Source organism: Bos indicus, chromosome 2 (assembly GCF_029378745.1).
Source record: "Bos indicus isolate NIAB-ARS_2022 breed Sahiwal x Tharparkar chromosome 2, NIAB-ARS_B.indTharparkar_mat_pri_1.0, whole genome shotgun sequence".
Taxonomy (NCBI): domain Eukaryota; kingdom Metazoa; phylum Chordata; class Mammalia; order Artiodactyla; family Bovidae; genus Bos; species Bos indicus.
In genome coordinates, this window is record NC_091761.1 from 24,959,717 (window position 1) to 24,986,850 (window position 27,134).

Sequence of the window (27,134 nt, forward strand, 5' to 3'; positions counted from 1 at the left end):
TGCAGATTCTTTACCGACTAAGCTACAAGGGAAGCCCGTCATTTCCTTGGATATTCTTTTTTTTTCTTGGTGCAATTTTAAACAGAATTTTTTTGAAACTTCCTCTTTCTGATATTTCATTGTTAGTATAAAGAAATATAACAGATTTCTGTATATTATCCTTGTATCCTGCTACTTTTCTGAATTCATTTATTATTTGTAATAGTGTTGTGTGCTGGAGTTTTTAGGGTTCTCTAGATGGCAATGGTACCCCACTCCAGTACTCTTGCCTGGAGAATCCCACGGACGGAGGAGCCTGGTAGGGTACAGTCACGGGGTCGTGAAGAGTCGTGAAACGACTGAGTGACTTCACTTTCACTTTTCACTTTCACGCATTGGATTAGGAAATGGCAACCCATTCCAGTGTTCTTGCCTGGAGAATCCCAGGGACGGAGGAGCCTGGTGGGCTGCCGTCTATGGGGTCGCACAGTTGGACACGGCTGAAGCGACTTAGCAGCAGCAGCAGCAGCAGATAGAGTATTTACCATATCATGCAGAATAATTTTGTCTGGCCATTTAGGAAAAAGTCTGGAAGCTTCTTAAAAAGTTAAGCATATACCTAATATATGACTCAGCCATTCCTTCCTTAGTATTTAGCAAACAGAAATAACACATATGTCCATACAAATTTGTCTGCAAATGCTCATAGTAGCTTTATTTGTAGTAGCCAAAAAAAGGTAACAACTCAAATGTACATTAGCAGGTAAATATATTAACAAGTTTTGATTATGTAAGTATAATGAAGTGCTACTTAGCAACAAAAAAAAATCAACTATTGCTACATGCAACACAAATGGATATCAAAATAATACTGAGTGAAAGCAGCAGGAAAAAAAAGTACTTACAATGTAACTTCTAAATAAAATTCTAAAAATTCAAACTAATCTCAAGTGACAGAAATAGATTAGTGGTTGCCTTGGAAGGGAGAGGGGGCCCAGAGAAGCAGGAGGGAAGGATTACAAAGAAGCAAGAGGAGACTTTTTGAGGTGATAGATGTATTCATTATCTTGATTGTGGTGATGGTTTCATATACATTATACCTCAATAAACTTGTTTAGAAAATAAAAAATTTACACATGGGCAAACACATGAAAATGTGCTTACTGCCATTAGTTAATAAGGAAATATGAATTAAACCACACCAAATATAGCTGTTGGGGAAAGCATACAGCTTGTTTAATATGCTTTCATGTTAGCGTCAAAAATTCACCTGACTTAGAAATAACATGAACTGGTAACTGTTACAGGAAAAGCTCATATTCTGTTTTATTACAGTGTTTTGGTGCCATCCTGACCAGTACCAGCAGTCATGTGGAAGTCTAAAACATCTCTTCAACAACTCAGGTTTTTTCTCAGACGTTGGTCTTCATTATAGGAAAAAGAGTTCCTTGGTGAGTGATGTATTCCATGTTTGAGAAAGAATAACTCAAGCTGAGTTTTGGGTTTCTTAACTATTATCACAGAGAAAAAATGTTTTCAGCAGTTCCTAGCAGGAGGTGGTATTAAAAAGGATAAAGGGGTAGATCCGACAAGAGGGCTACTAGGCACAAGTAGAAATAGTCAAAGTATCGACTGGAAATAATACACCCACCACAAATACTAAGATGAAAAAGACTGACAAGCAGAAAGGTTGGAGAACATGTGGAGCGATTGGAAATCCCCATGGTTGCAGGTATGTAAATGGTACAATCCTTTGGAAAAAAGGTCTGGCAGTTTTTTATGAAACTATACACCTAATCAAGGACCCAATGATTTCATACTTAGATGTTTACTCAAGATGAATAAAGACATGTATTTACACACACACGTACAATTTGAATAAGAATGTTCATGGTAGCTTTATTCATAATATCAAAAAAAAAAAAATTGTAAACAGCCCAGGTATCCATCAACAGGAAAGTGGAAAAAAAGACAATACTCAGCAATGAAAAGAAATGAACCACTGATACAGGCAACATGAATTAATCTTAAAAACATGCTAAGTGCAAGAAGCATTATACTTTGTATGATTTCATTTATATGAAGTTTTAGAACAGGCAAATTTAATCTGTGAGGCAAAATAATCAGAACAGTAGTTTTATCTGAGAGGTAGGTGGGGACTGCCTCGGTAGGGGCATGAGGAAACTCTCTGGCATGATTGTACTGTTCTAAATTTTGAATAGGGTTTGGGTTACACGAGGTATATGGATTTGTGAAAAAAATCATCAAATTTATATACATTTGTGCGTTATGTTGCATGTAAATATACACTGAAAAAATTAAAAGCTAAACTATAATAAACTATATAATAAATATAAATGAAGTATTAGGGGGATGTATACTGATGTCTGCAATTTATTTTAAAGAAAGTGAAAGTGAAGCCCAGTCATGTCCGACTCTCTGCGACCCCATGGATTGCAGCCTAAGAGGCTCCTCTGTTCATGGGATTTTCCAGGCAAGAATACTGGAGTGGGTTGCCATTTCCTTCTCCAGGAGATCTTCCTGACCCGGAGATCAAACCCGGGTCTCCCGCATTGCAGACAGATGCTTTACCGTCTGAGCCACCAGAGAAGTCACAATTTATTTTAAATGCACCATAAAAATAACATGGATGGATAAATAATAAAACATGTAGAATAAAACAAATAATCCATGTGGTTGGTTATTTGGGTATTTACTATAAAATTTTGTCAATTTTGTTATATGTTTGAACATTTTTATAATAAAATGATGGGGGAAGATTCCCAGGTCTTATCTTCCTATTATATACCCTTGGCCTGGAATAAATTATTCTTTCCATAGGATAGAAACTCTATAGAAACTTAGGGACCAGAAATTAGCCCCTGCATACTTTCTGGGACTCTAAAAGGTAAGTCATACATGTAAACATTTTAAGAAAGGTAAGAAAATATAATAATTATTGAAAAGGAAGGCAAGTTACATTAAGAGTAATTACCAATACTGGTGTTTATTATTACCACAAAATCAGATGAGAGGATTACTTTTTGTACTTTTTAAAAAACTGACTTTTTCAACCATTGCAGAAAGAGCTATCTTTTATGTCAAGTTATATATATGAATTTCCTAAAGGAAATCAACCCTGAATATTCATTGGAAGGACTGATGCTGAAGCTTGGCCACCTGATGCAAAGAGCTGACTCATCAGAAAAGACCCTGATGCTGGGAAAGATTGAAGGCGGGAAGAGAAGGGGAAGACAGAGGACGAGATAGGTGGATGGCATCACTGACTCAATGGACATGAGTTTGAGCAAGCTCTGGAAGATGGTGCAGGACAGGGAAACCTGGCGTGCTGCAATCCATGGGGTCGCAAAGAATAAGACATGACTGAGCATCTGAACAACAATATATGAATAGGCCAATGTGACCAACTTTGCCCAAAATTTGGATATCTAATCATCATTTTCCTGTGGCGGATTCATTTTGATATTTGGCAAAACTAATACAATTATGTAAAGTTTAAAAATAAAATAAAATTAGAAAAAAAAAATAAAAAAATAAAAAAGACTTTTGAGCGTTTTTCTATATACCTAATATTATCATTGTTAACATGCTATATATGGGATAATATTACATCCTTTGCCTTTGGAGAGCTTTAGAGGAAATTTGGCGTAAGGTTGCACCAAACAAATCTGAATGCATTTCCCATCTCTACAGGACCTTGGGCAAATTAACTTCTGTGAGCCTCAGTTTCCTCATTTGTAACATGAGGAAGGATAATACAGGTCATACCTCATATGGTTAATCTGAATCTTAAGCGAGACACTTCATTTTACATGTATCACAGTGACTGACAGAAAGTGAAAGTCCCTCAGTCGTGTCTGACTCTTTGGGACCCCACGGACTGTACAGGTCATGGAACTCTCCAGGCCAGAATATTGGAGTGGGTAGCCTTTCCCTTCTCCAGGGATCTTCCCAACCCAGGGAGAGAATCCAGGTCTCCCGCATTGCAGGTGGATTCTTTACGAGCTGACCCACAAGGGAAGCCCAACTGACAGAAAACACCCAGTAAATATGTCATCATTAAGAGTAACGTATCACAAGAAACAAAACATTCAGCTGATGGAAAATGTAGAATACTTTAATTTGTTTAAACACAGCGGTATCATCTTAAGATAGTTCTCAGATGCCTTTGTGAACAGACGAGTTTCTATCACTTCCTCAAAAGAAGGCACTGACTTAAGCAAAGGGGAAACTCAACAAACCTCTTTTTAAAAAAATCTGATAGGACTGAAGTCTTAAGACATCCTTTTCTGAAATACTTCTGGAAATGGAGAGCAGGCTTTCTGCTTTTACATAGCACCGCGCCTGCTTTAAAACCCACACATACTGGTTTTTCTTTTCTCTGATTTTTTTAATCTATTTCCTCTTATCGGACTTGTTTTTGAAGATATACATTCACTGGACAGGACTGTTTAGATATAGCTCATGTTTTAGTTGGAAGGTTGGGGCAATGTTCTAGCACATTATAACTATCCAACCTCTTTGTAATCACAACTGTATCTCCAAAAGACTCTGAAAGCCTCAAATATTAAATAGTACTACTATGTATGCTATTGAGAATGGATTTTTCAACTAGTAGATATAAAATGATCAGAATTTAATAGATGAAGATAGTTTTATTATCTTGCTCATGAGGTAATCACTTCTACTTTCCCAAATGATTATACACAGGAGCAGATTCAGCAAGATTTATTTTTAGCCAACATATAAATACTTACCCCTATTCTAAAATGTTGGCAATCTTCTCTTCTATTGCACAAATGACACTTTTAAGTTTGCTCCCTTTATTTCTTTTAAATTTATGGACTCTTTTACTAATATCTTGACTTTTTGAATAGCTAACACCTTTCTCTCAGCAGCCCTCTTGAGCACAATAAGCTTAAAATTTATCCGCAAACTTCAAGGGCAGGGCAGAATTCATATTATTCTTAACATACCAAGCCAAAACTGAAGGAAGAACTGGATAATTTTAATATAAATCATCCAAGCTAAAATCCCATATTTTAACTTTACATTTGAATCAGCAATGATTTTTACTGCTGTTTTCTCCCCTTCTATTTTTACTTTTTTTTTTTTTTTTGAGTCTGAATCAGAGAATGTGCTAAACATGTGGCTTGCAGGCAGCTGGATTTCTCAAGTAGGAAGCACAAAGAAACATTTTCTCCCTTTACTTACTTGGGTTGCTTTTATTTACCATTCTTAAGAATGATTATCTGAGTTCAAGAATCATATTTCCATTGGTTCTAACAAAGAAGAAAAAAAATACTCATTTCACAATTAAGAGAGAACCAAAAGCTTTTTCTAGCTGTCAGTCAGTTTCCAAACTAATAAAAACTCCTGGGACTTTATCCATTCTTCCTACAGGGAGCAGAGCTGGTATAACCTGGGATACCTTTATCTTACTGCTTAGGTATAAAAATATTGCCTAAGCAGAACTGGCAGATTCACCAAATAAATAGAACGGTGAAATGAGTACAATATTCTTAGATGTATTAACAGCTAAACAGGCTATGTATGAGAAAAAAAAATCACTTAAAGCTTGCTTGAAATCTTTTAGATTAGTCTAACAGAAACACAAAAAACCAATGGGAACATCAAAGAGAAAAAAAACATGGAAAAGTCAACTTCTGCTACTACATATAATATCAAACACGTATACATATATCTATATTTTAAAAACCATGATGACACAGTTTTGTTTCCAAGTATGCTTTCATATTATAGATCTCATCTTCCATCCTTCAAGTCTGGTTGACAGGATACAGGATCTCCTTCTGTACGTTTTGTATCCTTCTGTCTATTCCTCCTAGTTTCACCAGTCAAAATTCCATGCCATCCTTTAATAACCATGCAAAACACCCCCTAATCAATGACCTCCAAATAATTAGAATTAACTTTCCTTCTCTGACCTTTAGTATTTTATATTTGCATCACCACCCACCTAAAAAACTGCAAAATGCTAGGCTTCTTGGGATGTTATTGTAAAAACCTTTATATAAAGTGAAGTCCTCACCACCTTGTATGGCCAGAGTTTAAAAAAGAAGTCACAAATGTCTGAAGTCAACACAAGACCTTTTCTGGAAAACACTGGAGAATATACTATGCAGATGATAAAAAAGAGGACTGGCCATGGCTCCTGGGGTGTTTGGCTAGAAGTCTCATAAGTTACATCTCAAAATGTAAAATTATTGTGATCTGTTTTATTCCTTTTGTCTGTGGTTTCTTCTTCTTCCCCAGGGTCACATACCATTTGGTAAACATAGCAGCTGAAGACCCTGCTGGGCTTCTGCTCTATGTGGAGCACCAAGTCTCTGTCAAAGTAGACTTCATGGCTATATGTCTGCAATGAAAACACAGGCAAATGGGATTTCCTCTTCACATAACCATGTTCAATACTGTTTCATTAAGACGTCACAGCATCTTTAGAGATGCTCAAATATATACTTGAAGGCAAAATAGTTGCCAGAAATAGTTTATTTTTCATTATTTATGGATATGCAGATGATTTATGAGAGAAGCATTACACAAAATACTAAGAATGAAGAGTTCTGGACTTAAGTGTCTGAACACCCAGATTTTACTGTCAACATTGCTACTGTGACTATGGGCAAGTTCATAATCTTTCACATTCTCCACTGACAAAACAATGACTGGATAAAGTAACATCTACTGTTCCTTACAACTTTTATATTCCATATTACTCAAAAGAGACAAATTTTCAAGAGTGCTTGAAAACTCTACATGATCAGAAGTCTCTATTAAGTAACTGTGGGGATTCAATACAGAAAACAGAATTTTTATTTTTCAAAACATTACCAAACTTATAAAATGGGAGAAAATCAGACTGTGGTCAGATAGCATGTCTCAGGAGAAAACATGAAGCTTCATCTTTAAGACCATTGGTAAGCAGGCATCCTCTACTTTCTAGGGGAGAAAGGCTAAAGAACTCATTTTGTCATGCGTGTAGGAAAATCTCTTTCACATGGTCATTGGTATAAGTGAACCTGGACTGATATGAACACAGTGGCATCTGTTCCAATAAAAGTCAGCTATAAAGAAAACTCTTACAACTTTGTATTCTGTGGACTCTACTCACCACATCCCATGACTCCATGAGTGGAATACTTTTAAGTAAAGTTCCATATTCATTACAGTGGAAATCCAGGTGAGCTTTTCCTTCAGCATCTATTTGAGTAACAGCTACCACAGAAAGCAAATCCAACTCATCTTCATAGTCGACAATTTTGAAAGTCTTAGGGAACAGAAGACAAAGTAAAATAAAAGAGGGGCAAAATCCAGTTTTGATTATTTCTACAGTTGTGGCTTAACTATTCTAACATTATAAAACTATGTAGAAAGAAAAAGAATGGGTGGGAGCATAGGCAGAAATGTATCTCCAAAGGCTGAGCTGATTTACCACACCCTCGCACCTTCTTCTTCTGGGCCATGAACACTGACAAACACATCTAAGTCTAGCAAGTGAAACATAAGGCAAAAGTCACAATCATCAGAATATAACTCAATAATTTTCTTAGAAGAGATTTCCCTAGGAAGCATACACATCAACACAACAAAAAAATAAACTAATAATTGTTTTTTCAAATTATTTTGGTCCTATGAACACTTCTACAAGCAAAATCTCATGAATAATTTCAGTATGAAAGGAGAGGATGATGGGGGTGCCCTGGTTCAAACAGCTTGTACAATTCTACTGACTAAGGTTGCATGGAGCTTCCTGACCTCTATCCCAGGGCAAGTTCATGCTAGTTTGGTTTATTATTTCTGGTTAAAGTCATACCGACTAGATGGACATGGGTTTGGGTGAACTCCGGGAGTTGGTGATGGACAAGGAGGCCCGGTGTGCTGCAATTCAGGGGGTCGCAAAGAGTCAGACATGACTGAGCGACTAAACTGAACTGAACTGAACTGCAAGTCATACCTCTTGTTCTGGGTCATCATCCAGAATGGTAAAACTTCTTTTTACCACCCGTCCAGAAGCTGTAACAGTGGGTAGGTTTTCATTCTATCACATGGAGAGAAATAAAAAGCTATGACAAGTACCGTTATATGTAGTTGATGGCAAGACTAAACAAATTTGTTAAAGCTAACCAATCCTTCTCCAACACCCGTAAGTCTTTCCTCAGTTGAGAAAATTCTGAATCAGGTTCCACATCCTCCAATTAGTAAAAATACTTTATTACAATAAAATCTCTAAAGAATAAAATACCAAAATAGGCAAAAATAAACGCAGAGGTTACAGATTTAGTATGTGACTTGCCCTTCTGATTTCTGCCTTAGTATAGTATACCAAATAAAAGAGTGGATCTGCTTTTTTCTCTGCATGATTTTCTTCATGCTCTTAATTTGTATGCTAAAGAAAAAGAATCATTTGGAATTAAAGAATGGTGTGTGATTTTTTAACCCAATTTACCCTAGGTTTGCATAATTAATTGAACCTAGAGGTCAATAACTTATCCAAAAAATTTAAAGAGAAACCCAGAAAGGAAACAGAAATAAGCAAAAGATAAAGTCAATATAATTGACTCTTTTCAAATCTCATAGGTATGTGGGGCTAAGACTGGCTACTCATATAGACAAAATGAACAGACTTTTACAGGACTGTGTTGTTCTTTTCAGCCACACTAAAAGGCAAACACATTTGCACATTATATTCTCCTATAGACAGTGATATACAAAGGATTTTAAAGTACTGCTGACTTACTTTGTTCCTCTCTCTGTTGGCCAAAATGACAAAATCTTCAGAGATCTGATGCTGGGCACTATTATTTTCTACTTCACTTAGCTTTAAAACTCTGAAAAGGTAAAAAGGATTCTAAGAACCTAAGACATCAACACAGCATCAAAGTGTCAAAGCTGATCTACTGAAAAGAAACTGAACAAATGAAACTTATACTAACAATCCTGAGTCAGTTCTCTTCTCATTACTCCAAAATATTAATATCTGATAACTTAAGTGTCCACAACTTTCTTCAAATTTAGAGATTTTATTAAACCAAAAAAACCACTGGACTTGTGGCGACAGGTGCCACTGAAGCAGCTTGCTGAGGCTTACACTAGCTTCCATGCTGAAAGTCATTCTAAAGAACCTCCTCTCTGCATCCTGCAGTAGGTCTTTAATGTTTCAGCTTTAACAGTGGCATTATAGTAGATACTTCATTTTTATTTCTGAAGATAGAATTAGTTATCAATGAACAACACTAAACGTTAAATATAATATAGACTGCATTAGCAACTTAGTCTAAGTTTTCATGATAGAGTAATATTTTAAAACTGCAAATGACTTAATACTTTTTTTGTCTTAGCATTATATTTAAAGACTTGGGTTTTCTGAGTGTAAATGGCCTCACAGATCAAGCTTGTTAAGCAAGTGAAAATAAAATAATTTTCTCACCACCCACACAAATCTTTTCACAGCATTAACAAGCATCAAAAGCACAATGTCCTCAAATCTTAGTCTCAAGTGCAAGTGAAGAGAGAACAGGGAGGAGCAGCCCCTGTGGCCAAGGAGAGCTGAAGGCCTTTGAGTTTTGCCGGAGACAAAGAAATCAGATTACATTTAAACTTCTTAATTAGTTATCTTAATTAGTGCCGATATTTAAGAGTGCCTATTTTTTAAAACCTGGCAAAAGGACAACACTCTTTGTGAAACTTATTTTCTTAAACTCAAACTAATATCAAAGATGGGTGGTAACAAACAGGAAGAGTAAGATTTACTAAAGCTGAACTATACTTTTTATGACATTCTGTTAAAAGTCAGTAATTTTTTTTCATTAAGTTCCTTCATCCTCCTATAAACTGACCCAGAGTAGACTAATTATCATGAGGCATACGAAATAAAGAATACAGACATTGCCCTTCTTATTCAATGGATACTCAGTGAGCACCTACTCTGCACTAAGACCTGTGCTCCATGCCAGAGTTACAGGTGTCAGCAAGACAGACCCTTTCCCTGTTACGGAGTTCATGATTCCAAAGTAAGATGTTTAAACAGAAAGCCAAACAAATAATTAGTTTAAATTTCTGTAAGTACTACAGAAGACTACATAGTAGACACAGTGAAAATATGATGGGGGAGCTAATCTAATGAAGGGCACCAGGGAAGGCCTCTTTGAAAAAGGGACATTTAAAGGGCCATAAAAGATGAACAAAAATTAGGCAGATAAGGGAAGCAGACTCCAAGCAGAGTGTACAGGTCCTCAGCTTTCTGAAAAGACTGCACAACTGAAGTAAACTGAGTGGGAGGAATCTTTCAGATTGGCTCACTATGTTGGTCTTTTATCTTAAGTGCAACAGGAAGCCATAAAAAGGTTAAACCAGAATTCACACGGTTAGGTTTCTGTGTTTGTTAATGTTTCTAAAAATCATTCTAGCTGCTAAGAAGAAAACAGACTTAAAGAGTAAAAAGTAGATTCTTGGAGTCTGGTAAAGAAGGCTATTACTAGTCTAGGCTAGGGATGACAGTGGTCTAGCCAAGATGGTGACAGTGGCCAAGGGTAGAAAGAGGCAGATTTAAGAAATGTTAGCATAATAAATGTTAGTAGCAAAATAAACTGGATTGATGGGATACACGGGGTGTGTGTGGTATGTGTGTGTGAGAGAGAAGAGTATACAGGCAAATGCAACTGAGTGTTTAAGTACATGTAAACTGATGAAAAACAATAAGGTAAGAAAGTGTTAAGAATGAGTCCGGACTTATGACATAAGCTCAGATGAGAGGTTTAGGCAAACATAAAAATTTTTTGGAGTTTTGGTGTATACATGATCTTTGAAGCCAAGGGAATAAACAGAAGAATCAAGCAGAAAGGGAACAAAAAAGAGGGGAAAGAGGGTCTAATCTTGAGGACATCTAGCAACTAAAGTCTGGGTTAGAAGAGGAAGAACATGAAAGGATATTAAGAAAGATCAAAGAGGGAGGGAAATATTCAGGAGCACCGTGGTGTCAGGGAAGCTAAATGAAGAGTGTTTTGATTATATGAAAGATGTGCGTAAACTAAATAAAATAAGGTTTACTTCAAACAACCTGCTACTTCTCCAGCAGTAAGACTGTCTTTTAGAACAAAGATAAATCATCTCTCATTAATCTTGGAGAAATGAATTAAGACCTGATGTGAAGGAACCAATCTGTGATCTCCTTTCCTTCATATGTCATCCCTTATCCATCAAAGAACTTACTCAAACGTAGTATTTATAGACAGTAAGGACAAGGTTGAAAGTATAAAGTAACATTTTCTAAATTGCATTCTCTGAGGAAGCACCCTACAAGCAGCTAATAATTCCCACAGTTGGCTCAGTAGTTAGCTGGCAAAAATAAAGTTGCCAATAAATACTACCAAAAGCTACTTTTAACTTTAAAGTAACTAAGGAAAATACTCACTTGACCTGATTTGGGCCAACATGTATTATTCTGCCAGAAGCATCAGGGTGGAAGTAGATCCAATCAGATTCTAAAGAACAACATTCCATTTCTTGGATCCCATTTTTTGCCTGAAGTTGGGACAAAATATTGAAAATAAAAATTAAAGGAAAATAAAATAATTTTCAAAACCAGTATCAGTGATAGTGCAGTAAGTTAAAGGTAAGGGAAGAGAAAATATTAACCAGCTGAACTGGGATGTATATTAGGGATAAATTAGAGGATACTCAAGCTTGAGAAATCCACAACATTTAAATACAGAAATTTCACAGGTGTACCATGCACCATGCCTCACAAATAATAACTTAAGTTACCATATTTCAAGCATCTAATTTGTGTCTGGCACTGGATTACATGTTTTCTACTCGTTATTTCTTTTGATCTCAGCAATTCTTGAAGCATATATTGCTATCCTCATCGTATGCATGAGGAAACCGATGCACAAAGAAGAAAAATCATTTGCATAATGTTCTGCACCTACTATTAATAAACAGCAGATTAGCCTTCAAGGTACATGCATTTTCCCTTGTTTAACTGTCATAATTATGTACTTGCAGTCTCCCTCAACTTTCTCCCTTTCCTATCCTCAACAGATTGTCAATCAGAAGAGTAGACAGCACAAAAATAAACATGCAATGAAACAGGTCGGACAGCCTCCCTGCGAAAGTCAGATACTAAACTAATGCTAAGGAAATGGTCTACTACTACCTAGCACTTAAGGTAAGTAGAGAGACTTATTTCATACTAGTATATTTAAACATTAAAATAAAGAAAACGATACTGCCATATGGATCACATATGTAACAAAAGTTTTACGTTACACGCAGGAGCACTAGGGACTAATACCATCATGGATACATTAACTTTACTGGCTTTATCCAAGTCATTCAATTTCTCCAATGTAAAATGAAACGACACCTTCTTTTTTATTAGATACTCAAAGCTTTCGACATATAAAAGTATTAATTCCACAGCATATACTGACAGGACACCATGTTCAAGGTACAACACTGGCTGTTCATACCTGACACGCACTGAACATAATCTCTATTATCCAGAAGCTCATATTCAAGAATGGAGACTGAAACAGAGTAAGGCCGTGGAGAAAACACAGTAGTCAAGCCATACACAGGTTATTATCAAGCATCCAAACCAGGTAAACAGAATTTCAGGAGCTGAACTCTGCCTTAAAATGAGAAAGTGGCTTGAAAGAAGAGATAGCACAATCAAAAGCACGGATATGTTCGTCCATATAGCATGCATGTGCAAAAACATGAGTAGCAGACAAAATTAAACTGAGAAGCAGAGTGTCCAGTCATGAGACTGGAGAGGCAGGCGAAGGCTACATCGCAAGCGCTTTGTATGCTGTGTTTTTTTAATAATCGGAATTTAGCACATTTTATGTATCAAATTAGCACAGGTATTTTAATTTTTCAAGAACCTAATGATTTCTAAGAGAAATGGTTGTATTATTGCATTTTACATATAAGAACGTCAATGAAATTAAACATCTTGGTCACTTTCACTGCAGGGGGTGTGAGTTTGACCCCTGGTTGTGGAACTAAGATCTTGCCTGTGTTATGCAATGTAGCCAAAAAAAAAAAGTTAATGTGTCCATTTTGGCATTATCTCCAAATGCTCCTTCATGTAACATAAAACTTTTTAATGTTTTTTAAAAATAAAACACACACATAAACATGCACACATAACCCATATCTTTCTTTAGGAGACCATTCTCTTTATTATAATATCTAAACACAACATGTGAAAGAAACATTATCTCTCTTTGTGTTAAATACTAGGCAGCATTATTATCAACTTCTGGAGTTATTATTTGCTCGAATGCTAGTTTAAGGCTCAGTTTAATAGAAAGTTACAGGTCATTTTCTGAATTCTTCAGTTACCCTGCACATATGTTTTTGGGTTGCCAACTTTTCTGCCTGACAGGTGCGGAAGTAACGCACATACACATCATTAAGGTAACGTCACTGCAATGAAGTTGTCCAGCAAAGTACTGAAAACTCCCCTGGATTCAGCAATTATTTATGAACATGCTAAAATACAGATCTGACTAAATGTTACAATTAGTAATTATACAAAGAGAGTACCAGATAGGCATGCCTGATGTAGATATTGAAGGCCATTTTATACACACACATAAGAGAATATATTACCAGTTCTTATTTGGGAAGAATATGAACTATGCAGGGTTTGACTGGATAGAAATTTCAACGAAAAAGCAATGTGACAGAGTCCTTGGTGGCTAAAGCAGTCCACTGCTGGGAGGTGAATAACCAAACCACAAACTCGTGGTAAACAGTCCCCAGAATCCACTGGAAAAGTGGATGTCACTGGGCTGAGCCAAACAGGAGGTGCCACACGTGACAGGCTGATGAGAAAACCAAAGGGAAGAATGCTTCTGCAAAAAAAATCCAAAGATACTACACACGATGTTTCCCGGTGGCCATGATCTATAGGGAAGTAGGTAAACAGACCCAAGACTGTGCCAATCTTTAGGGTGGTGAAAGGTGACCGACTGGTCACTCTCAAAGCCACTGGGTCCAACAGAGACTGACTGAGGAAGATTCTGGAAGAGAAGGGTGTGGAATAAGCTGAGTCTGTCTCACAAAAAGTTAATTTGATGTATCAAGAGGTTCCAGAACTAAAGTAAATCAACAATATAAAACAAGGATATATAAACAATATAAACCCCCCTCCTCTGTGCACTCCTTCTTCTGCACTCATCTCAACCACTGTACTGAATGGACTGCATTTTATTTAATCTACGTATCGGCTTTGTTTTGAACTTGTGAGAAGGGACTGTCTCCAGCCAAGTCTGGCATATAGTAGGTCCTCAATAATGTTTACTAAATGATAAATCAATGCCTAAATCATTTCTAAAAAGAAAACAAAGAAATTAATTCAAAGGGTAAAAATTTCTATTGTCTTGCTATACATCCTTTCTTCCCATTCTGCCATATATAACTTTAAAATATCCTTGAAAACTTGGTGTTTCAATGCTTATACTGTGACCAACAAAATACTACCTAATTCTGCTTGGAAAAACCAAGAGCAACAAACTGTGAAGAAGCAGAACCAACAACACATTCCACCAGCAATTTCAGGGGCAGCCTGAACACAATCCACCAATGATTCCCACTATGGAGCTTCTGAGATGCTTTACATGAGGTCAAGGAGATGGTAAGAAGAAAAACTAATACATCTTTGGTGCCCTGAAAATTTTCGAATGTTAATAATGTTTTAAATTCTGGGTAGTACACACAAGTGTTTGCTATATTCTTTGTGTTCTCCCGTACTTTACACTGTCTACAAATTACTGATACAAATTGAAAAGTAATTCCTGGGAATGTGGACCAATTAGAGAAAGTGAAAAGTGAAGTCACTCAGTCATGTCTGACTCTTTGCAACCCCATAGACTGTAGCCTACAGGCTTCTCCATCCATGGGATTTTCCAGGTAAGAGTACTGGAGTGGGGTGCCATTTCCTTCTCCAGGGGATCTTCCTGGCCCAGGGATCGAACCGGGGTCTTCCGCATTGCAGGCTGATGCTTTACCCTCTGAGCCACAAGAATAAAGAATTTCTGATATTAATTTACTACTAAAGCCTGACCACCATGATTTACCAAGGAATTGTCCTTTAAGGCACAAATATGGAAAACTCCTTTCTGTTTCTTCTTATTAGGTGTAATGATGTAGTGCCAAGGATGGCCTCCAATCTGAAAAGCATTCTCCAGCGAGGACACCTCAAAGAGCAGTGGCGGTGTATCTGCAGAGATGGGCGAGAGGAATTTGTTAGCTTCTTTGTTCTGGTAGCTTTGGAACATTCATTAACTGAATTCAACCTTTCTTTGCATGTATCATCTATTAATTTCTACCAATGAAAAATGACTATGTTCAAGGAAATAAAATACAATCTGGAAAGAGGCTTACTGATAAGAAAAGGCAAGTGGCAAACAGCTGTTACGTTATCAGTCAACTTTCTAGACACCCATTTTCAGGATATGTGTGACATGCAGCTGGAGGGCAATAAAGTGGGCTGAAGGTGCCTATGATGGCAAAAAAATGACAAGGTACACGTAATAAAAGCAGTTGCCATTTAATGAGTACCTTGGTTAGATACTATTTACAACTCTCATAAAAATCCAGCCAGGTATTAGGTCTAGTAATTTCTTCAAATGTGAGGAAGAGATCTTTCATATTCTAGACTAACAGGTTATATTTAGCAAACTTTACAAGAGAAGTATTGCTTAAGTTTATGCAGTAGAAGTGATATGAGTCATAATGAAAGTAACCACTTAGGATGGGTCTTGTGCAGTGGAAGTTTCATCAAAGGAGAGCCACTACTACTAGTATTAGACAAGTTAATTTTAAGGTTAAAGTACCTTATATATCTTGTCAGCAACTGTCTTTTGGAGGTTGACACCACAAAAGGACTATCTGTTAGTGCTTCCTAGTCCTCTTCTTTGATGATACTTAATTTTATACGGAGTGTAACAGACTTACTTTTGGAGACAAGCATAAACAGAAGGTGCTGCTGCTTCTGAAGACCAGAATTCTTTGGGGAGAGCCCTTATGAGGATACCGCTTAGCCTGTTTGGGAAGGTGGCTATTCTGAGTCCTTTGTTTCTAACTTCAGAGTCTAATCTTTGGTTTATGAGGCCACCACCATCTGTAAAGGGACTTGTCTTAGGAAGAGCATTCACTACAGAGTCACATGTTACATATAGAAGTGTGTGCCTGGTTAGTCCTCTGCATAAGGGCCACTTACTACTTAAAGCTACATAAAGGAGAAAAACAAATAATGAAATTTGAGTTCACAAACTGCAGTCTTCAGGAGAAAGAACAGACAGATACAAACAAATCAGGTACATTTAAAATACCCTTGAAGAAACCTTTCAAGAAAAGGGTGATATTCTTAATATATAAAAAGGATTTTTTTAAGCAATAAGAAAACTATTGACACCCCAATAAGATGAATGGGCAAAGTACATCAGCCAGTAAATTATGAAAGACATATAAACATCATATGTGATAACATGGTGGCTACCAAATGGTGGTGGATGAGGAAAAGAATTATGAAGAGAAAAAAGTATAATTAGTTTGAATTGGGGGTTAAAAATTTAAATAGGGAAGTTGTAGAGAATATAAAATAGGAACTCATAATGGAAAAAAATTAATGCAAAAAGATGTATTTAGGAAGAAATACTTTTCCCAGAAGTTGCTAAAAATGGCCCCAAAGTAGCATTAAGACTTGGCTTACTACAACTCTGGTGTGTCACCGTTAGCCCCAAGATCCCAAATTTTGATCTCTAATTCTATTCTCAATTGAAAGGGCTAGGAGTTTGCAAAGAATGGCTGATTTCACACCCTGTGATGAGGAAATCTCAGTATTATTAGTAATTACAGGAATATTCTTGTACTTTTTTATAAGCACAGAAAATTTTAAAAACCTAAATGTCCATGCTGCTGCTAAGTCACTTCAGTCATGTCCGACTCTGTGCGACCCAACCAGGGGTCCCAGCGGCAGCCCACCAGGTCCCCCGTCCCTGGGATTCTCCAGGTAAGAACACTGGAGTGGGTTGCCACTTCCTTCTCCAATGCATGAAAGTGAATGTCCATAGTAAACTGGTTAAATAAATTTACAGTTTATGCATATGAAAGTGAAAGTCGCTCAGTCGTGTCTGACTCTTTGTGATCCCATGGACTATTCATTCTATAGAATTCTCTAGGCCAGAATACTGGAGTGGGTAGCTTTTCCCTTCTCCAGGGGATCTTCCCAATCCAGGGATCGAACCCAGGTCTCCAGCACTGCAGGCAGATTCTTTACCAGGTGAGCCACAGGGGAAAGTTACACATATAATGGTTCATAAATTAAGTTCTTAAAACCTTGAGGGGCTTAATTAGCATGTGCACACATATACAGACGACTACTCTTTGGCAAAGATAATATGAGCACTGCATTCAAAAAGTATCAGAAAAAAATATAATGAAAACTAAGTTTTCCTTCCATGTGATTCCCTCAGAAGTAACTATCATTTATCATTTTTTCTGTGTGTCCTTCCAGATACTTCAAGCAATCCTCAAAGCATGTGCTCACATCTATATTTTTAACATATGCATATGAATACAACACAGATGAGGCTTTTTACACACATAGTTTTGCACTCCTTTTTTCACTTATTAATATATATTGGAAACTTCTCTATAAAGGAGCAAAAATAATTCCTATTTCTTTTTAATAATTAAGTTTATGACACAGCCAAACAATGAAAGAATACCAATGTCACCTATCAATATATACAGTGTTTCCAATCTTTTGTTGTTAGAAAAATGTTATAGTTATATGTTTGTCATTTTGTACACATGTGAATATATCTGGGATAAATTTTAAAAAAGGAATTGCTCAAGGAATACATGTATTTAAATTTTTGAAATATATTAACAAATTGTCCTCCACACGGGACTCCAACAATAAACAACCGTGTCTCTTCTATACTTTCACCAATCCTGTTACCTAACTTTTTGATATTTGAGAATCTAAATAGAAGTATCTCATGGTAGTGCTAACTTGCACTTCTCTTATCAGTGACATTGGGCTTTGTGCTCTCCTAATTAAAAGTCACTTATATTCCTCTTCTTCTGCACAATATCCTTTGCTCATTTTGTTGTTGTTGCTACGTTGTCATTTTTTCTTATTGGCCTGCAGAACTCATATACAGTGAGGCAATTACTCCTTTATAGTGTATGTTGCAATATGTCCCCTATTTGTTGTTTGAATTTTGGTTGGTTTGTGTGTGTGCTTTTATTTACTTTTGTTTTTAAACAAAAACATGAAGCACTTTATCTTTATGTAGCCAAATTTAGCAATCTCTTCTTTAATGGCTCTGTGCTTGGGTCAGAAAGGTCTTCTCAACTCTGCGATAAAAGGATTCTCTAAGTTTTCTCACAGAACTTTAAAATCTTTGATCCACCTATTGTTTCTTTAGATGTAAAGAGACAGGAGCCTAATTTTATTGTTTTCATAAGACCATCTATTAAATAATCCCAATGGAAATTAATATTTGTAATATATTAACATTTAAAAGTGGGTTAGGCTACAGATAACTATATGCAATGAATCTAAAAAATTATATGGTGAGTGAAAGATGCCAGACAAAAATTACATATCATATACTTCCACTTATACAAACTCTAGAAATCTAGAGTGAAAGAAAGTACATTCACTGGTTGCTGAAGGCTGGGGATGGAAGGAAATTGACTGGAAAGGGCGCTGGGGAACATTTTGGAGTGATTAAAGTATTCTAAATCTTGATTGTAGGAGTGGTTTCATGGATATAAATATTTGGCAAAACTCAAATTGTACAGTTTAAATGGCTGCATTTAAGTGCATGTAAATTACACTTCAGAAGAGTTGATTTTTGAAAAAGCAAGTTATGAAACAGTGTTCACAGTATGATTCTTTTTGGGTTTTAGGCATATATACATTTTAAGATTATCCAAAAAACACAGAGGTGATAGCAACTAATGCCATGCAGGATGCCTGTGAGTGTTTTAAACTTTCTCTATTTTTTTCATTAATTCCTAATTCTTCTATAATGAAAATGAACTGCTTTGCCTTAAAAAAGTTACTTAAAGTTAAAATAAGTATTTTGTATAGGTTTTACTGATCCTGAAAAACAAATCTAGAGAAATAAACTGGATTTCAGTCAACAGAGTCTGAAAAAATACACAAAGTTTCCAATATAATATGTTACTCCTCTAAGCTAAATGTCTAACAATTACTGTATTGTTTTACAATGGCACATGATTTCACAGATCATATTTTCAAATGTTATTATTTTAAAGCTGATAAAAGTGAGGCCCATAGAGGTTCAGTAATTGCTCACTACCATACCACCAATTAGTAGTGGAATTTCATTCTCATAGGAGCAGACCAAGACTATGATCCCAAGTCCAGTCTTCTCTCTGTAAACAGGGACCAAAATCACAGCACAATCAGAGGCTCCATGAGCTTTCTTTATCACCCTGTTCTTTGTTTTACTTGCTTATTATCTGCATTCCAAAGAGAACAATGCTACCATTTAGGGAAACTCTCTTCAAAATAATACATATTAGTTATCACTGGAGTCTGTAGTTTTCAGATTCCTGCCTTCTGTATTTGTATCAAATATAGTAGGAAACGGCAATCCACTCTAGTATTCTTGCCTGGGAAATCCCATGGACAAAGGAACCTGGTGGGCTGCAGTCCATGGGGTCACATGAGAGTCAGACATCACTGAGTGACTGAGCACACACACAGGAGGCATTGCGAAGGCTGAGTTTTTACAAAACTGCCTAATTCAGCTCGCCCAAGATGCCTCAAAATTTGAGTAATTTTTAAAACTTTATTTTGAGCTTCTTGGATAATTGGCTATACTCAACTCTCTCAGTCCTCATACTTTGTTATTTACTAATAAAAAGAACATTTCCTTTCTCACAATTAAGTCTTTCATTTGTTTCTTGATCTGTTGATGATGTAATATTGTATAACAATAGAAGAAAGTTGTATTTTGACCCATATTAGAAAAACCTTTGGAGTTTTACCTAAATATGTTTATTGGTTAGAAGTAAATGTCCGCAATATGATAAAAAATAATTTTTAATGAACTAAGAATAAAGATAAACAAATATTAGGATAACAAAATATATTTTCTTTTTAAATTTACTCATGATTTTTATATCTATCTGCATTAAGTAATCCTTGTATTGATGAGATGAACTCTGGTCAGTTATGGTTTATCTGACATACATTGCTCAATTTTATAGCAGTATTCTTTTCAACAAACTGCTGAATTTGATAAGCTAATTAAATACAGAACACATTTTTATATTTATAAAATTGTATATAATTTTCTTTACTGTGCCTTAATGATCTTTAAGTTGGATAAATGTCACTGAATTGTAAAACTTCAAGTTCTAAAGGAGCTAAGGTATTATCATTTGCTGCAACTTATTATTCTGTAGATAAGGAAATCAAGACCAGAAAGGTAAAGTCACTTGCCAAAGGTTACAGATCTCTGGCCAAGCAAGGCCCAGCATCCCCAGGCCTTTATTTCAGTGAATAACAGATTTCTGTGAACACTTAGACAAAAGCAAGGAATACTCTGCATAGGAGCAAAATGAACTGAATTTAGGAAAAAAACATTTGGATGATTACAATTAATCACTATCAATACGACCACTTAATTTTTAAGGTGAAAAAAGTACTATATTGTAGCCATACCTGTGATTTTAATATTACAAGGAATGCCAAAGGGAGCCTCTCCTACAGTTCCAGTAGTCCCACCCCATCTGCATGCACACCCTAAGTCAAGTTTCTGTTGCATGAACTAAAAACAAAACAAAACAAAAACGGTGGCTTTAGCACCTACTTATTTGCTGTCTGGAGAGAGAAAAAAAAAATCAAATTTACATGTATATGACAGAGAAAATGTCTTTATTTATTTAAGGGCTTTTCTATTTATCTTCCCACCCCTCTTTTAAAGGTTACTTTGTCTTTCTGCATTTGTACAGTTTTGTAGAGCTGAAATCTATACTAGAGCCTTATGTTAAAAATATCTCATTAAAAAAAAATCATACCTCCATCCAAATCTCAAGTTAATCTGAATATGGCAAATTTGAATTTTCTCTACCTGCTTGGTGATGGCTTGGAAGCTATAAAGTCTGACCAGTCCCGAGCTGTACATCACAATCAGTATTCCATGAGACAAGGTGGCATCCGTGACGTTCCCAAAAATCTGAGGGGAAAGGTAGACATCACCTGAGAAAAGACCAGAAGGCCAATCCTCTGAGTTTTCACCGTGGTATGTGTATCTGTTTAATATTCAGTTTACCATTACAATACTGCTGCCTAACATTCCAACTTCATTATAATTTAGGAACTTGCAGCTAATGTATTATTAGGGTGAGTGGTAACCTCCAGGGTCTCAAACTGAAGTACTAATGGGAATTTAATATATATCCTTCAAAATGATGCAGCAGCTTTCATTTACTTCCGTTTTGTAAAATCTTTTAATAACAAATCCCTTTCCTAATGGACATAGGTGTAAACTGAGCCCATTTAATTCTACCATGCAATATTTACATGGCTGAATAAGTACCGGGACCTTTTCTTTATAAAATATCGTTTATAAAGGGACCTTTTTCAGCCAGTGGTGAAAAGATTTGATCTAAGAAAGTAATTCTAATAAAAAACAGCCAACTCGAGAATTTTATCATTACCTTGTTCTTTAAACATCTACTACTATTTGATTTTTTAGTAAAAACCAAACATGTTAGAGACCAGATACACACAGAGACATTTAACCTAGCTGATCTTGATAAGGCTTTGGCTCCTTGTTCCCTGTCTCTGTTCTGTGTACTGGATCCTGTTGTGATGCTCCACAGAGCTCTGATAAAGAACTTGATTCTGTGCCTCTTTTAATATTTAACAAAAGCCAACCAACACAGACAAATACTCATAGCAAGGAAAGAACAAGTAGAAATTAAGTGAAAATCTGTTTCTGTTTCCACTCAAGATAAATCACTTAGTAAAGGTTTACTACCCCGGCAAAGAAAGAGCTTCAAGTACATTCTGAACCTGGCCCCTGGGTAGTCTTATTATGCATGGTAATTGAAAGATGTACTTTAGTTTCAAATAACTACAATCAAAATCAAATCCCTCAGATGATTATCTTGAACATGTAAGAATAAATAGAAACACTTTATGACTACATTCCTGTTGTAGACTGTAATAAGTATATACAATTACTTAATCCACAAGCACAAAGAGAACAATTAAATTCATGAGTTGTGTTTTTTTGTCATCTTTTAAAAGGATAATTATGGTTTGCTTTGTTTTTGACTAGCCCATGACTTTCTATTCCCTGATCCTTGTTCCCCACTTTGAAAAGAAGGATTTGTGTAATTCAAATGTATTTTCAAATAATGAATGCTAAAATAAAGTAGTCACTTTATTTTAAAATTTGGTTTAATCTCTGGAGTCAAATATAAGTTCAAATTCCAGTTTCTCCATTTACTGCCTTTAGATTTGGGCAGCTGCTTTTAACTTCTTAATTAAAAACTTTACCAAATACCTAATAAACAATTAAATAATAATATCACATCTTAATGTCAAAAAAATTAATATTATAATTAAATCAGAAATGAGTTCTTACCTTTTTGTTGATCTCCAGAATCCCTATGAGTGAAAAAGGTAGCACATGGAACACTGCAAGATACAGCAAAACAGGCTGTTGAATGCCTGCCTAAAAGGAAAGACTAAAATCACAGACCGCTCTCAAGAATATATTAACACCACTATTTTCCCAGTGGTTACCAGTGGGTAAAGAGAACAGGCAAGGGATAATACAAGAATTAGGGCATTAAGAAGCACAAACTACTATGTATAAAACAAGCTACAAGGATATACTGTACAACACAGGGAATAACCCAGTATTTTATAATAACTATAGTTGGAGTATGGGCTTCCCAGGTGGCGCTAGGGTAAAGAATCTGCCTGCCTATGCAGGAGACATAAGAGACGCGGATTCAATCCCTGGCGGGGGAAGATCCCCTGCAGGAGGAAATGGCAACCCATTCCAGTATTCTTGCCAGGAGAATCCCATAGACAGAGGCCCCTGCAGGGCTAAACAATCTATGGGATCACAAACAATCGGACACAACTGAGTGTCTGAGCACATAAATGGAGTATAACCTTGAAAAATCATGCATCATTACATTGTACACCTGTAATGTACACAATGCAGTACAACAACTATACTTCTATGAAAAATTTTTATAAAAAACTTTTAATTAAAAAAATAAAAACACTCTATTTTCATGAATTGAAAACCACCCTCTATCAAACTGAAAAGTTACTTAAACAGGAAAGCCTACATGTTCAAAATATGTCCACTAAACCTTTAGCCTTTCAGACACTACAAAATACACACACACACACAAAAATCTATTAAAACAAGCATAACAGTAAGCATTTCTTAACAACACATTTTGTAAAAAACATACTTTATAACAAAATGTATGTATGTACTATGTAATAGATCATGTTATAATATAAATTAATACATTGGATTATAAATATATTATAACACAATTTAATTTATATTATAAATTGGAATTCTAATCATCAAGAGCCTAATCAAAAGACACAGCATTATCATGGTCATATCATTTAGCATTACACTAACATGGCTAAATGAAATAGAAAAAATATCAACAGTTACAACTTGAGTGATTTCTCTGCTTGAAGAAGGTAGCTTCTTTACTTTGAAGAATAAGGTTTAGTAACTATTTTTCTGCTATGGAATGGAAAGTAATCTGTTGTACTTCCCCAGAGTGGCTTGAAGAGAATATTTTAAGTTCGTGGTAAACAATTTTGATAGCATGCTCCAGAAACCAAAGATCATTAGTTCTCTCATAACTAATTTTCAGACAAGTTCCTCTGGAAACAAATTCTTTATTTTACTGAATTTTTAAAGATGTCTACCTGTCGGGCCAATGTTGAACCTTTGTTCTGAGCTGACTTGACAGCAATGACTTCTTGAGGAGTGTCCCAGCTCAAATACCTTTTAAAAGAATAAAGAGAAGTTTACTCGTTTAGGTCAGGTCCTTATACTTCAAATCAAAATATAATAGATATTTTATAAGTGAACAGTTTTCCAGTTACTTAAATTATAAAAGTAACTTATTTTAAAAAATAAACAATTAAAAGAATTCCCTGAAGATCCTCATATGCATTTATTTGTTTATATATATATATAATTTTAATCCTTCTGGAGTCTCAGTGAATGAAAATTGTATTTGATCTGTCAATATTCAAAACTTAGAAAACGAAAAACCATTCCTGATGTAAAAAAGAAGTTACAAAAAACATTAAAAATATTACATTCACATTTTGCATGCTTATATTCATTCCAAAAATTTACATCTAATTTATAAAACTCTGAGTTTATAAGTAACAGTTCTTAGATTATACTAGGCAGGTAACTTAACTGCAACAGACTAGCTTTCAGAAAAATCTACCAAAAAAATACATCCCACATAAAAAATACTATTTGTAAAAAGTAAATTTTTTTAAAAAGGGTATCTGACAACTACTAGAGGTTAGTTACTTATGAGGAATACAAAGATAAATGACAAAGGGTCTCCATCCTTAGATCTTCAAAAGCAGTCATGAGGAGAGATAAATAGATTTATAACTGAGATCCACATATACAATGGAAAACTTAAAAAAAAAATCTTGAAATATCCTAGGCCATAAGTCTCAATTTTTCATAATCAAATTTTAAACAACAGAGTCACAGTTAATACCTGAATTTGCAATATGAAGCAAGATATATTTTCTCAAGGACTTTTCCTGTAGTTGCTGATATACGAAGCAGCCAATTATGAGCAGTCAGTGCTATGAGTGAAGATTTATAATCTGATGGACTGGGAAGCATTTCTCCCTTAAAAGAGATAAAACTGAAACTGCTTGATCATGAACAATCTACAGTAATCCATATCCAAAGAAAACTGCTAAACAGTCAAACAAGTAAATTTTAAAAAGAAATATTAGTGAGAAAATAAATAAGATGAGTAAAGATTAAAATTGTGAGAAATGATTTTCATTATTAATTTATTAAGTCAGCTTATTCACACAGAATGCTTAAGCAGTACCTGAAATAATTATTTTTTCATTTAGTCGCCAAAATTGTGCCTCTTTTGTGACCCCATGGACCGTAGCCTGCCAGGCTCCTCTTTCCATGGGATTTTCCTGGCAAGAATACTGGATGGGTCGCCATTTCCTTCTCCAGAAATAATTATTACTTATTAATTATTAATCATTAAGTATTCAACAAATGTTAGCCAATCATCATCATAATAACAACAGTAATACAAGTAATACTAATGATGCTGCTATGATAACAATAACAGTTCTTAAAACCAAGTATAACATTAGATAGCATAAGCAATTAAGAGTCATTTCCTAGAACAGATGTTTCTTTATTCCAAGACTTGTTTTCCTATTGATAGAAGTTAAAATGGGAAAAAAGCAATTTATCCCACTAGTCACTGTGGCTCTACTCTAACTCCAAATGGAAAGCTAACATCCAGAATCAAAGCAGCCAAAGAACAGAGATGGACCTACTTTTAAAGATAATCCTTGACTCCAATGAACTACCCTCCAAAAGGGCACATCTGCCACTTCCACCTCTAGGGCAGGAAGAGAAAGAGAAGCTAAGGGTTCTACTTTGATTTGCAGAATAAAAAGGAAGTTCAAAGATGAAAGTTAAGAATAGAGAAGTTAAAATTAATCTAATATTGCTTCGGCTGAAAAGGGAATAGAAAAGAATGCAGGCACATTTATTTTACTTACGTGCCTTAAGATTTGTCTCCTGTTTCAAATGTTAGGGAAAGAAACTAGGTTTTTGTGTGTGTTTGTTTCTTGGTTGTATGTGTGTGTTTTAACTTATTAGCTACTTAAGTCCTACACTAAAATCACAGGCAATGATGTAATTTTTTTTATTCTTTGATGTCTTACATAAGTATTACCTCAAGGAATTTTTAAAGTTTTAAAAAATGTATCACCTATATCTTGCCTATTAAAAAAAATTAGGTAGCAAACGTAATAGGTTTGAGCTATTTTCCTAAACTAAAAGTTGTATTTCACACACTGTCTCAGAAGAGAAGTTTAAAGAAGAGAAGAGAAGTTTAAATTTAGTTTCACAATGAGTATATTAACAACAATACTATATGCTTTGTTGTTTTTCTCAATGGAAAATCTTGGTTCACTTCAAATAAGACGAGCAAAATGTTCAAAGAGAAGTGAGATTAGGAAGTAGGTTACTAGAAACTTTATTTTTATAAAGATTGCTCTAAATTTTTGTTGCTTTGCATTGACATCTTTCAAAATTTTTCTCAATTAAGGAATCTGTCATCCTCTTCCCCTCATCAATGAAAGTGGATTAGAAGGCTTTAGATGTTGGGGGCAAAATAGTTATTTTTAACTTTCAATAAGGAGTTGGGGAAGAAAATGTAGATTTAAAGCTTCTTATTTTTAAAAAGGAAACTTCAATGAAAAGAGAGTAACTGTCCAGGAAAAATTACAATTTTATGTACAAACAAGTCTTTTTTATTCCTTTTAAAGAATTATAATAATAAATGCAAAGCATAGGCTATTAACTTTAAACATTATTTTTGGTGATACATCCTATTTTTCCTAAAAAACAAAACAGCCAGATTAAAAGACTGGATTAACTTGCTGCAGTACTCCTTAAATGTTTCTTACAACACTGATCCCATGGAAAATTAATATTTAGAAATATAACTCAAAATAGGAAGTTCTATGATCAAAAGAGTTGGGAAAATGGTTTGACAATAACCATCCACATTAGTATTATTATAAGTATTAATAGTATTAAAGGCTCTGTGAAGTAATTCTACAAATAAATTTGTTTCCCAACTCCTCTAACAAGGATAAGATGTTAATATCTTATGAAAAAAGTGTTCTGAAAAATACACACAGGGGCAATATGGATCTGATGGAATTAGCTTATCTGTTATTTTATTTTTCATTTTTATCTTATTATTTCCTAAGAAGATTAATAGAGGAAACCCAT

At 35.2% G+C, this 27,134-nt stretch overlaps 1 protein-coding gene across 1 annotated transcript in view; it reads right to left on the minus strand.

Annotated features, from left to right (window-relative positions):
* Positions 1 to 1,858: 1,858 nt before the first annotated feature.
* The window catches only part of DCAF17 (DDB1 and CUL4 associated factor 17), a 29,710-nt gene continuing 4,434 nt past the window's right edge, over positions 1,859 to 27,134 (minus strand). The window contains exons 4-14 of the mRNA XM_019970982.2: positions 24,844 to 24,980; positions 24,020 to 24,098; positions 22,689 to 22,778; positions 21,165 to 21,269; positions 20,756 to 20,861; positions 15,117 to 15,259; positions 11,435 to 11,544; positions 8,762 to 8,852; positions 7,979 to 8,062; positions 7,136 to 7,291; positions 1,859 to 6,379 (exon numbers count right to left, since the gene is read on the minus strand). Of these exons, the coding sequence (XP_019826541.2) occupies positions 6,212 to 6,379; positions 7,136 to 7,291; positions 7,979 to 8,062; positions 8,762 to 8,852; positions 11,435 to 11,544; positions 15,117 to 15,259; positions 20,756 to 20,861; positions 21,165 to 21,269; positions 22,689 to 22,778; positions 24,020 to 24,098; positions 24,844 to 24,980 (1,269 nt within the window). The 3' untranslated portion in view covers positions 1,859 to 6,211. The remainder of the gene's footprint in view (positions 6,380 to 7,135; positions 7,292 to 7,978; positions 8,063 to 8,761; positions 8,853 to 11,434; positions 11,545 to 15,116; positions 15,260 to 20,755; positions 20,862 to 21,164; positions 21,270 to 22,688; positions 22,779 to 24,019; positions 24,099 to 24,843; positions 24,981 to 27,134) is intronic.